At 43.2% G+C, this 13441-nt stretch overlaps 1 protein-coding gene across 1 annotated transcript in view; it reads right to left on the reverse strand.

Moving 5' to 3' along the window:
- Positions 1-562: 562 nt before the first annotated feature.
- LOC139762574 (RIB43A-like with coiled-coils protein 2) overlaps positions 563-13441 on the reverse strand; it is a 44417-nt gene continuing 31538 nt past the window's right edge. Inside the window, exons 6-10 of the mRNA XM_071687602.1 lie at positions 12697-12811; positions 12276-12430; positions 11313-11385; positions 5577-5683; positions 563-1115 (exon numbers count right to left, since the gene is read on the reverse strand). Of these exons, the coding sequence (XP_071543703.1) occupies positions 974-1115; positions 5577-5683; positions 11313-11385; positions 12276-12430; positions 12697-12811 (592 nt within the window). The 3' untranslated portion in view covers positions 563-973. The remainder of the gene's footprint in view (positions 1116-5576; positions 5684-11312; positions 11386-12275; positions 12431-12696; positions 12812-13441) is intronic.

A 13441-nucleotide genomic window follows, 5' to 3' on the forward strand; every position in this document is an offset into this window, starting at 1 on the left:
TGAAGTGATGTGGGGTGGATGAGGAATGACAGATATCTAGATATCTAGATATCTATATAGATAGATAGATAGATAGATAGATAGCTCTGGGCAGCGCTACAGTCGAAAACAGGTAAATGATATACTCTACTGGAATGAGAACCTTCTTGACTGCCCCGCTGAAAGTAAGTTTTTCACCTCGGACCCTTACAAGCTGAGAATTCCCTCTCTGTATTGTAGATATCCACCATTCGTCATTCAAATATAGCTCGGTATTATAATATATGACTCAGCCTCGAAGTGTTAACAGAGACTTACACACAGAGAATATTCAAGAGATATCCCTCCAGGAGTACAAAACTCCCTCCCTGTCCTGTGGAAGCAGGTAATAAGAAATTAAAAGCTTACATTTGAACAAGCCTAGAGTTCAAAGTGGAAAATTCATTATTCATTTATCTGATTGCTTACTTTTCGTGTATATTTTCTGTTTGCTTGTATAATAAGAAACCATGAATTATACCATAGTTAACCTCTGGAAATACTGTTTCTGTATAGAATTTTTGTGAAAAAGAAAACGTTTACGAAAGTTCGCTTTAATGCCATACTACAATAATAGAATGGAAAGCTCGGTATTAGATGTTACTGTCCACTTACATGTTGATTCTGATAATCTGACAGGAAAAATTAGAGTCTACATAAGGAAGTAGAATATAAGATCAATATGCATCACACTATATATCATTTGAGATATGATATGACAGGTAAGATTTCGAATCTATCGACAGGTAGAACTGAACCAGAACCATTAACATACTCCTCAACCATTCAGTGTATTCCTTGGTGTTCCTACGAGCGAGGTCCAGGACTTCATGGTGGATGTAGGCCATAGTGGACGTGACCCATGGTGGGTGCGGCCATGGCCAACATGGTGGGCTGTCCTATATCATCACGGTATGTGTGACCCAAGTCATCATGAGGTGTTTGAGTCAGGTCATCAGCGTGGATAGATCCCAAAACTGCCGTAGAAGTCATCAGTGGGAACATTGGTGGTCATGAGATGGTGAAGCCGTTGGCGCTCCTGACGCTGTTCCTCAGCCAAACGGGTGTTCTCCTGCAGCAGTTCCGCCTCTCGCCTCCTGCAGAAACACAGACAATTCATATCTTTAAAAGTTCCACCTTATCATTTGCCTTAATCATTTCTCAGTTATAGATCTTTATCCATGTATTTTACTAGATTATAAAATGGTGTAGGTTATAGTTATTGGAAAAGACATGAGAGGGTAAAGAGTTCCAAAGCTTCGAGGACTAGGGAAAGAAACAGTTGTCAAAACGGCCCACTCTTGCGTTGCTAGCGGCCACACAGTAATCATGTGACGCAGCAGTTATGATAATGCTAAGGGTAATCAAGAACAGATATTTCCTTCACAAAAGAGCCTAATTCTTACTTCATGACCAACCGTCTCATACAAATGTTGTGATAGCAAAAGGTAATGGAGCGTGTCTGTGGTGTGTTGGATGATGTATACTTATGGATGATTATACACATCTTCTCACGTGGAAAGGGACAGATGAACTCTGTCTCACACGTTAGCAGTGACAGCCATTCACAGGTACCCCAACCCCATGCAAACACCACCCTAATAAACATTCCCCTTCTCATGACCCGACAATCACCACTAGCCATCTACCCAATTGAAACCGCACTCCCTAGACAAGCCTGAGTCACCTTCTCTCGCCTGCGACCTGGACCACCACAATGTGATAGAACATCGACTCAAGATATATATCACATTACTCCTCACGCCCAAAAATGCAATTCCCATACTGATGCACTGAACACCTACCACTCAATAGCCTCACACACTCACCCCACATATCTTCACTACCCATCTCACGCGGTCCTGACCAGAGGATTTAGTCGGCCTCCTAAGCCCCACAGACTTGTGTCTTGGGACAAGAATGTGAGGTTAGGGGTAGGGAAATACCAATTTTTTTTTTTGGGGGGGGGAGTATTTTTGCCAACTTACTTCGATACTTTAGTCAAAAATGTTTGAACCACTAACTCTCAGGTCTGTGTAAAAGCTTCGTCAACAGTAGAGACTTTCGGTCTCACAAACTTTTGCTCTGAACTTTAGGAGAAAGAGTTTAAGTTCGAGCGCTGCCGCTGAAATACGTGTTTGGTGTAAGGTTATACGGGTAAGGAGGCAGGAGGGACGACCGAGTCTCTAGCAGCGTTAGGGTGTGACACCAGCCCTTGACCATACTTCATCTAAATGAAGTATAACCTCGTTGGAATCAGGTCACGTCCATCTTCCTTGAAGGACAAGAGAGGTTGGGGAGAGGGGAATCTGACGGGGGAGGAGGAGGAGGAGGAGGAGGAGGAGGAGGAGGACTCAGCTTATCCAAACAGGCTCGAAATTCATCTATTTGGATTCACAGACGTGAATTGCAAACATCTTACCATTCCTTCCAGATATCCTGGCAAAGAGAGTTCTCAGATGTAGGTTTTTGTGCTGAAAGACCGACCTTGTCTCCATGAATATGCTAAGCGTATTGAATGATGTATTCATCTAACATGGGTATGATTCAGCTCGATTCTAACATGTCTCTTCCTGACTTGATGGAATGGGTCAGATATCGTACAGGTATAATGTAACAGATCACAGATATACTGTTGTAATGGAATAGGTAATAGGTAATGATAATATAATGTAATGGGTAAACATATATTATCTTTTCATCATTTCTTATGATACTTGGTCGCTGTCTCCCGCGCCACTGAGGTAGCGCTAGGAAACAGAAGAAGGAAAGACCCATCCAATCATATACACACATATATACATACACGTTCATACACGTGCAAATACAGACATATAGATATACATATTAACATATATACATATACTTACATATGCATATACATAAAAACATACGCACATATACATACATATACGTATACGTATCAACATATACACATATACATGCATATACATACACATACACTGCCAGGTACATATATACCCATGTACGTATTCATACTCGCTTGCCTTCATCCATTCCTGGCGCCACATCACCTCACAGGAGATTACATTGCCACCCTCTGCGTCAGCGAGGTAGGGCCAGGAAAACAGAAAAAAAGCCACATTCGTTCACACTCAGTCTTTAGCTGGCATGTGTAATGCACCAAAACCACAGCTCCCTATCCACATCCAAGCCCCACAAACCTTTCCATGGTTTACCTCAGACGTTTCACATGCCCTGGTTCAGTCCAATGACAGCACGTCGACCCCGGTATACCACATCGTTCCAATTCACTCTATTCCTTGCGCGCCTCTCATCCTCCTGCATGTTCAGGCCCCGATCGCTCAAAATCTTTTTCACTCCATCCTTCCACCTCCAATTTGATCTCCCGCTTCTCTTTGCTCTCTCTACCTCTGATACCTATATCCTTTATATCAATCCTTCCTCACTTATTCTCTCCATACGTCCAAGCCATCTAAACACACCCTCTTCTGCTCTCTGAACCACACTCTTTTTATTACCACACATCTCTTACCCTTTCATTACTTACTCGATCAAACCACCTCACACCACATATTGTCCTCAAACATTTCATTTCCAATAGGGAATAGATACGAAAATGTAACGTAATTGGCAACAGATACACTGTTAAAAAGTAATAGGTAGCACATACAATGATATAATGTAATCGGTAAAGATATATTGATATATTGAAAATGGTAAAGATGTAATGATGTAATGTAATAGGTAAAAAATATACTGATATAAAGCAATGAGCAACAGATGAAATGATATAGTGTATTAGGTAACAGATATAGTGATATGATGCAACAGGAAAAGATATAATGATACAATGTAATGGGTAATAGATATACTGATAGAATGTAATAGAAAACATATAATGATGAAATATACTCGGTAACAGCTATAGTGATATAGTGTAATAAGTAAGAGATATACTGATATAATGTAATATGGAACAGGTTCACTGATGTAATAGACAACAGATATACTGATATAATGTGATAGGTAATATGTACAGATATACTGATATAATGTGATAGGTAATATGTACAGATATACTGATCTAAAGTAAGAGATGTTAGATACAGTGACATAATGTAATAGGTAACAGATATACTGATATAGTGTAATAGGTAACATATACTGATATGATGTAATAGCTGACAGTTATACTGATCTAATGTAACTGGCAATAGATATGCTGATGTCATGCAATAGGTAAAATATATGATATGATGTAAAAGATCACAGATATGCTAATATGATGGAGTAAGTAACAGATATGATATAAAATGACAGGTAACAGATATCGTACTGAGACAACTTTCAGACCTGGACTTAAGCTTCACAAGGCTTTACCCAACACTGGCTCACAGCTCTTAACGTCACACAGCTTCTTCATCATTCATCACATGAATATTAATGTTATTCTATTCATACTGGAACACTGAGGGTTCGAACTGAGTGGACCAGCTTCAAAAAAGAGACAGAGAGGGAGAAAACAGATGACAGTCGAGAGCAGCAGGGAGGGGACGGTATTGAAGTTGAGCAAGGGGGAGTAAAATGCGTCAGTGGGAGTTACAAGCCGCTGGTAGAGAGAGGTGGGGGGTGGGGCGGGCGGAGGGCCTTCTGTCACCCAAGTTTCCACATGAATTTCAGGCCAGTCTAGAGAGGCGGGGTCCAGGAAGCACTTCGTTATCCAATACAAAAGCAAAGACAAACAGTATGAGAAACAGCGATGGACAGAATTGGTGACCTGTATAAGAAGTGAAGTTTTAAAAGCAGGCAGCTGAGTTAGCGACACCACACACACACACACACACACACACACACACACACACACACACACACACACACACACAAGAAACTCGAGGAAACATGTTGAAGTTTTAACTTTTTTTTTCTTTTTTTTTGGCTTACTCTCAAACAAGTGTTCCCCCCTCCCTGATGAAGAGCCTTGTTTACGGACCTGTTCCTGCCTATGGCTGGGCTTCTCCGATCGTCCGGTAGGGACCTACTTACGTCTGGTATTGGTCTACTTACGTCTGGTAGGAACCTGCTTAGGTCGGGTAAGAGCCTACGTACCTACCTGCGTTTGGTAAGGACCTACCTTACGTCTGGTAGGAACCTACCTACGTCTGGTAGGAGCCTACTTACGTCTGGTAGAGGTCTACTTACGTCCGGTAGGAGCTTACCTACGTCTGGTAAGGACCAACTTACGTCTGGTAGGAACCTACATACTTACGTCTGGTAGAGACCTGCTTCTGTCTGGTTGCGACCTACTTACGTCAGGTAAGGACCCTACCTACGTCTGATAGGGATGTGCTTGCATCAGATAGGGATGCACCTACATATGGTAGGGATCTACCTACGTCTGGTAGGGACTTAACTAAGTCTGGGAGGTAAGTACTTACGTCTGGTAGGGCCCCGCCAATGGCTTTACCTCGCGCTGGGTCTAATTTACCTTAGGCTACATCAGCTGTGGCTTCGTCCTCACACGTCGTAGGACCGAAGGAACAAAGGAAGACCATACCTAACTGTTGGGTCTTTACCTGGCGTTCAACCTGTCCGTGTGAGCCAGGAGGAGACCCGTCCTGTCGGCTCGGGCAGCCAGGTCCTCCCACGCCAGGTCCTTCTGACGCTCGCTCTCCTCCCGACGCTGCAGAACAATGACAATAATAGTGATCATGGTAATGCTATAGTGCTATGGTGTGTGTGTGTGTGTGTGTGTGTGTGTGTGTGTGTGTGTGTGGAAAAAGGCTGGCCTTGACCCCTAGCTTAGTGAAGGGAATGGGCAACGCGAGAATGAGGGCATGGAACATACGTGGGTTGTAATGAACATAAGGGTATAGCGGGAATGAGAGGGGGTGTAGTGATGATGACAGTGTATGTAGAGAAGATGAGGTATGTACAGAAGATGACCTCTTCCACCTGACCCTCCCCTCCAATGACCCAAGCTAAGGTCAAGGCCGCAGGCCACAGGGTAGCATGGTAACCTGTACACGGTGTTCGCTAAACAGAGGTGCTGGGGCAGCAAGGTTGTCTCCATGTATTTACCTAACAAACAATAATGTATGTACCAAGTTGTCTGACATTCTCGTCTCCCTCCCCCCCAAAAAAAGAGAAAAAAAGAAAGAAAACGAGCATTTGAAGATGATATATAAGAAGTTCCAATGGGCTACAGTGATACAAAATTTTTGCCTCAACTGCTGCTATTTTATCGTACATTCCGACCCATCCTGAGGGCGGTGGAGCAAAAGAGGATGCAGTGTGTACACCACAGGCCCAGGTTGTGGGCCTTCATGACTGAAAAACATCATAGGTTACATAGTGAGGAAAGTGTTGACATGGTTTGGGCAACACAGTGAAGGATTTAGCGATGAATATGGTAAGTGAAGTTTACAATAGTGGAATAACAGTGATCAGATTACGTATCAAGATAGATAAGAAAGAAACTATTTATGATAAGCAAATTTATGATACTTTTTTAAGTATCCGAGCTAAGACCATTGCTATGGAAGACATGTTTGTACATATCTTGTAATGTTTGGTGAGTATCATCTCTGAACTCATTAATTCTATAACAGTTCAGGATGTAATGCTCCAAGGTGTGAGCATTACTACTGTTGGTAGTAATGCTCCAAGGTGTGAGCGTTACTGCTGTTGGTGGTAATGCTCCAAGGTGTGAGCGTTACTGCTGTTGGTGGTAATGCTCCAAGGTGTGAGCGTTACTACTGTTGGTAGTAATGCTCCAAGGTGTGAGCGTTACTGCTGTTGGTAGTAATGCTCCAAGGTGTGAGCGTTACTGCTGTTGGTGGTAATGCTCCAAGGTGTGAGCGTTACTGCTGTTGGTGGTAATGCTCCAAGGTGTGAGCGTTACTACTGTTGGTAGTAATGCTCCAAGGTGTGAGCGTTACTGCTGTTGGTAGTAATGCTCCAAGGTGTGAGCGTTACTGCTGTTGGTGGTAATGCTCCAAGGTGTGAGCGTTACTGCTGTTGGTAGTAATGCTCCAAGATGTGAGCATTACTACTGTTGGTAGTAATGCTCCAAGATGTGAGCGTTACTGCTGTTGGTGGTAATGCTCCAAGATGTGAGCGTTACTGCTGTTGGTAGTAATGCTCCAAGATGTGAGCATTACTACTGTTGGTAGTAATGCTCCAAGATGTGAGCGTTACTGCTGTTGGTAGTAATGCTCCAAGGTGTGAGCGTTACTGCTGTTGGTAGTAATGCTCCAAGATGTGAGCATTACTACTGTTGGTAGTAATGCTCCAAGGTGTGAGCATTACTACTGTTGGTAGTAATGCTCCAAGATGTGAGCGTTACTGCTGTTGGTAGTAATGCTCCAAGATGTGAGCATTACTACTGTTGGTAGTAATGCTCCAAGGTGTGAGCGTTACTGCTGTTGGTAGTAATGCTCCAAGGTGTGAGCGTTACAGCTGTTGGTGGTAATGCTCCAAGGTGTGAGCGTTACAGCTGTTGGTGGTAATGCTCCAAGGTGTGAGCGTTACTGCTGTTGGTGGTAATGCTCCAAGGTGTGAGCGTTACTGCTGTTGGTAGTAATGCTCCAAGATGTGAGCATTACTACTGTTGGTAGTAATGCTCCAAGATGTGAGCGTTACTGCTGTTGGTGGTAATGCTCCAAGATGTGAGCGTTACTGCTGTTGGTAGTAATGCTCCAAGATGTGAGCATTACTACTGTTGGTAGTAATGCTCCAAGATGTGAGCGTTACTGCTGTTGGTAGTAATGCTCCAAGGTGTGAGCGTTACTGCTGTTGGTAGTAATGCTCCAAGATGTGAGCATTACTACTGTTGGTAGTAATGCTCCAAGGTGTGAGCATTACTACTGTTGGTAGTAATGCTCCAAGATGTGAGCGTTACTGCTGTTGGTAGTAATGCTCCAAGATGTGAGCATTACTACTGTTGGTAGTAATGCTCCAAGGTGTGAGCGTTACTGCTGTTGGTAGTAATGCTCCAAGGTGTGAGCGTTACAGCTGTTGGTGGTAATGCTCCAAGGTGTGAGCGTTACAGCTGTTGGTAGTAATGCTCCAAGGTGTGAGCGTTACTGCTGTTGGTAGTAATGCTCCAAGGTGTGAGCGTTACTGCTGTTGGTAGTAATGCTCCAAGGTGTGAGCGTTACAGCTGTTGGTAGTAATGCTCCAAGGTGTGAGCGTTACTGCTGTTGGTAGTAATGCTCCAAGGTGTGAGCGTTACAGCTGTTGGTGGTAATGCTCCAAGGTGTGAGCGTTACTACTGTTGGTAGTAATGCTCCAAGGTGTGAGCGTTACTGCTGTTGGTGGTAATGCTCCAAGGTGTGAGCTTTATCATGCACTCTAATCCCAACATGGGATCAAACCCAGAAAAAGTGGACTCGAAACCCATCTTGAGTGATTTGTTTATACCTGGTGTAGTGTTTCAGACACAAGCATACTACAGTCATAATGAAGCGAGTTTAATATAGTTAATGATGAAAGAGGAACACTTACAATGAGACCATAATAAGAGTTTTCAACATAATTAAAGGCCATAAGGATAGCAAATTGTTCCATTTGGAGCGTAGATGTCCAGTTATTTGACTCCGAGTCCCAGGATATAGTAAGAACCCTCAATACGTGCTACAGCAATAGCGCAATAGCACTTCTGGCAGCACCAGAAGTTTGTTTTGAAGGCAACCATCTCGTTTCAGTTTGGTGTTGAGTGTTATTATCCACTCCTAACTCAGGCTGTGACCAGAGCAGATGGAGGTTTCGGGAGGAATGTGGCGATAGTCATCTCAAAGAGGTTAATGATATCCCATGGGACAGGATCGTATGACTGTTGTCACTCATGGTAAAGTTCATGAGTACCATATATTCGAAACCTATTGCTAGTTGTATAGATGTCTGTATAGATGTCTCCCACCTGAGAAGAAGGTCTGGAAGGCCTTTAAGATAGATTGGGATGTGTTGAGCATCTTGATCCCAATAATGTGGCTGATTTCAGGTAAGATCCCTTGTTTAGAATCTTGGTCGTTGTACGGCAGCTGAGAATGATCGTCATACCTTCAGTTTTTGTATTTTTTTTTCTCTCAAGCTCTCCAAGTCTTTTCATAGGAGTTAGATCAAGCAGAGGCGAAGCACAGTCAGTCACAGAACAGATGTAAACGATGTATATCATTTCATCTATCAGTGTGCTGAAGATAAGCAAGTTGGGCGCTTGCCAGGCTAGAAAAGGACAGTGAATGTGTGTGTGTGTGTGTGTGTGTGTGTGTGTGTGTGTGTGTGGTAAAATTCTTCGATTTATAACTATGCCAACGCCCCATTACATCATCTACAATAAGACAAAAGGAAGAAGAAAATGCAGGATCGAATACAGAAATCTATGGATGTTTGTATATCGTATGATATGGGTGACTGACAAGAGAGGAAAAACAATTTCGTCGACAGACTTACTCAGAGAGAAGATCTAAACCTACGAAAGGAGCTTAAAACTCGTGGAACAATAAGCTCAGAATCCTTCTTTTGAGAAGTTTATACTAAAATGTAAGTCGAGTCTCGTAAAAGTACTCTTACATCCTCAAATTACTTTCACAGACTCCATTCGTATTCATAATACTTGAAATATGAAATCCTGGCGACAGGGCGTATCACAAATACAAATGTTACGAGCTTCCTTAATTCACATTCATCTCAAGGCCGGGACTGAAAGGATCCAAAGATCAGCATATAATATTTTCTCTTTAAGTCTCGCCAGTTAAACAGACCAAGAGGGATGTGGAAGAAGAGGTGTCAGGTCTCAGCACTAAATATTCTGAAGGTGACATAATTCTCTGATAAGAAGAAGAAGAAAAAAAAAAAAAGGTTTCGAGGCAGAAAGCGAACCACCCGAAGCTTCAATTCTGACTTATTCATAATTGAGTTCTAACGTTCTCAAAGGAACTGGGGCAAAAAAAGGGAAACATTATCCCCCTCGGACAACATTTTCCTTGAAAGGTGAGGAGATGAGATCCTGCATTACCTTTTCCTTTAAGTCGAAAGAAAGAGAAAGAAAATGGAGAGATGTTCAGTACTGACAAAAGGAGATTTTGGTAATAAAAGTCGTAGAATGATAATAAAAAAAACCTCGATCCTCATTCAGAGATGGAAGATGTATATATAATCATAATTCCGCATTCAAAGACCTCCATATCTTCTATAAATATACAGTTCAGTTTCTCTGTCTCCTCAAGATCTCCTCTTGGGTTCAAAGTCCATCATACGACTCACTAATTGGCTGGAGCTGAGAGTCTGATAATTAAATTTTCCCTAACTTTTTTTTTTTTCAAAATTTTTCTTGGAAGTTCTACCAGCAAACTTCCGAAAGAAAAACAAACAAACTATATAGCTTTTTTTTTGAGGTAAACTCGGAATTTCTATGTTGTTCTTACTGCAACTATAGAACAGAAGGATGATAATTTCTTCATCCTATTTTCACACATTTAGATATGAACGTCTATGTCAATCTATAACACATGGAAAAGAGTTTGTGAGCTGTGCGGCTAACGCTATGTCTTCAGTACAAATTAGATATGTTGACAAGGGACCTCTATATACCTACAGTATATTTGGTGTGAATATTACTCTTAATACTTGGAGAGAATGATGAAAATTCTTCGCTCTACTGGATGTAGCTTGACTTTGATGGCCTAAATGGCCTTGCTAGGCAGAGAACCCTGGAGCACAAAATGAATAACCTACCGTTCATTATCGGTCATAAATAGAAAATGGGCCGTCTTCAGCCCAGGTAGGGCCCCGGAGGGCCAGACTAATTGATAACTGAAGAATCTATTGAAATAATGCTAAAAAAAAATGTCTCTAAAGGATTATATTCTTTGCGCTTATCAATTCTTACTGAATATTATTTCAAATTTAACCACACACATACAAATACACGAAAGAAAGAATAGAAAATGGGGTCGTCAATTGATCAAGGCCCGTGCCAAATACAGGCCCTTCAGATTTCTAATTAACAGTACATATAACAGTGAACATGACAGTAGAATGTACATACTAATGGCAAAGAAGGTGATGATGAATATGGCATTATCTGCTGACTGGCGATGGGTCAGGACAGATGGTGGACAGAGAATAACAGTGAGAAGATGATAGTATTCATGATGGCACAGATCCCTCTCCTCTGTCCTTTACTATGATGGCGTGAGTGAACATTAAACACTCCAAGCGATAACAGCAAATATGAAACTAAACACACAAATAAGAAAGAAAATGATGCATGAAAAGAGACAAGAATAAATCGGAAGAATAAATCTAACCTTCTTCTCCTGCATCTGATGTCTTCGAATTTCTTCAATTTGTCTTCTTTGCTCCGGTGACATACCCTTCCACCTGCAACCATGGAATCCCATCAATTTATTAGTCAATAATCGAAACGTAAATTTGATATTGGACTCTGATTCAACACAAGACTCACAGTGTGGAAGTCTTCAAGACTTGTGGTTTAGGTCAACAGGATTTTCTCTGATGGTTGTGGTAGAATGAGCAGGTTTACATCGACTGGAGTAAAATTTCTCGAAACGTAATATTTGGGAACTCTTTTTGATTATGCTGAGTCAGGAGGATGTGTGTGTGTGTGTGTGTGTGTGTGTGTGTGTGTGGGTGGTGTGTGTGTGTGTGTGGTGTGTGTGTGTGTGTGTGTGTGTGTGTGTGTGTGTGTGTGTGTGTGTGTGTCCTCCACAGATGACGCCCAAGAACCTACTAAAGTTGTCTTTCCAGTCTATACAGTCCCCGGGATGTCCAGTACCCGGGATCTGCAGTACCCGGGATCTGCAGTACCCTGGATCTACAGTACCCGGGATCTACCTGGCTACCTACATCGTCAGGTGGTAGATGGATCTACAGTGCAATAAGATGTGGTGTATAACGTCAGAGGCGGAGGTCTGGCATTGTCGCCACAGTGAGCTGGTCAGAGGCGGGGATGTGGGACAACACGGCACTAGAGGTGATCCTATACCGAGGGTCGTGGTTGGGGACTGTTCCACCTGCCAGCTGTGGTCGGGGACTGTTCCACCTGCCAGCTGTGGTTGGGGACTGTTCCGCCTGCCAGCTGCTGTCGGGGACTGCTCCATCTGATGGTGGTGTTGGTCGGGGACTAGTGTGGTCGGGAACCGATCCACCTGCGACATTGTAGTTGCGGACGGTTCCGCCAGTCAAAGGTGATCGGGGACTGTCCCACCTTTGGTCGGTGACAGATGTATAGCCAGGATTATCCCACCCACCTGTCGGGGAGGACCCGTTGTGGGCCGAGGGCGCTGCGGGCAGCGGCGGGGTCCTCCGTCAGAAAGCTGCCCAAGATGGCGTTCCTCAGCTCCTGCTCCTGGGCCTTCAGGTCAGCCTGTCGCTGGGCCGACCGGGCGTTCTCCCTCTCGCGGCTCTGCGTCCAGGCAAGAGATACACCATTACCGTCAGATATACTGTGCTGTATGGTAAGGTCTTCTGGGATGAGTGTAGGATGAAGATAGAACTTCAATAGACTGTTTTACTTAGACGATACCCTGATAAATCCTTAATATATGTCGATATTACACCCTATGGTATCCTAACCCTTTGATATCATACACTTTGATATCCTAAGATATATTGATATTAATCATGCATTAAGGAAAACAATGTTTTAGAAGCTTCGAAGATCATACTCACCAACGCTTCGTTGTAGCGGGTGATAGCCAGTTGCTCGGCTCGTCGACAGAGCTCCTCCGCCTCCGCCAGCTCCCTCGCCCTCTCCGCCGACGCCAGAGCCTCGAGCTCTTGCAGCCTGGTAGTCCAGTAGCCGTCCAGCCACACAGACAGACAGACAGACACACACACACAGAGGAACTCGTTACTTGATCTACGTGACAGCCAAGCGTTAGGTCATAGCCTAACATCCTCAGGCATTAGATCCATCACCTCTTTTCAAGGGTTTCTCGCACCTGCAAGTTTGCACTACACTCAGTGGCAGGGACAGGATGGCCTCCTTTGAGGCAAGAAGTTCTTTAAAGAGACTGTACGATGATGCAGTCTCGTGAAAGTTGGCTCTTCACCCGGCACTATAACCTCAAGTACAACTAGCTTCGAAGGAGTCCTACGTGTCCCTGCTACTAAATGTAGCACAGCCTTGGAGCTGCATTAGCCCCTGGATGAGGGATCTTAGGGTTATATACTGGCCCTATAAATCTAGCAATGGGATATATTAGCCTGAATATGGACGCGTATCTCCTCCCAACTTTTTTTTTCACAACATATGAGAGATCCACTGGTCTGGGATGAAACGCTCTCACGTTTATTGGAAAATTAAATTCATTCTTTATCTTTTTTTTCCAGACGGGATGATTTAATGATGCCTCAGAATGACTGTACGTCTTCAGACTTTTACATATGAGTTCTAACCCACGAGGCGGAACAC

The sequence above is a fragment of the Panulirus ornatus genome, chromosome 43, assembly GCF_036320965.1.
Source record: "Panulirus ornatus isolate Po-2019 chromosome 43, ASM3632096v1, whole genome shotgun sequence".
In the NCBI taxonomy this organism is placed as follows: domain Eukaryota; kingdom Metazoa; phylum Arthropoda; class Malacostraca; order Decapoda; family Palinuridae; genus Panulirus; species Panulirus ornatus.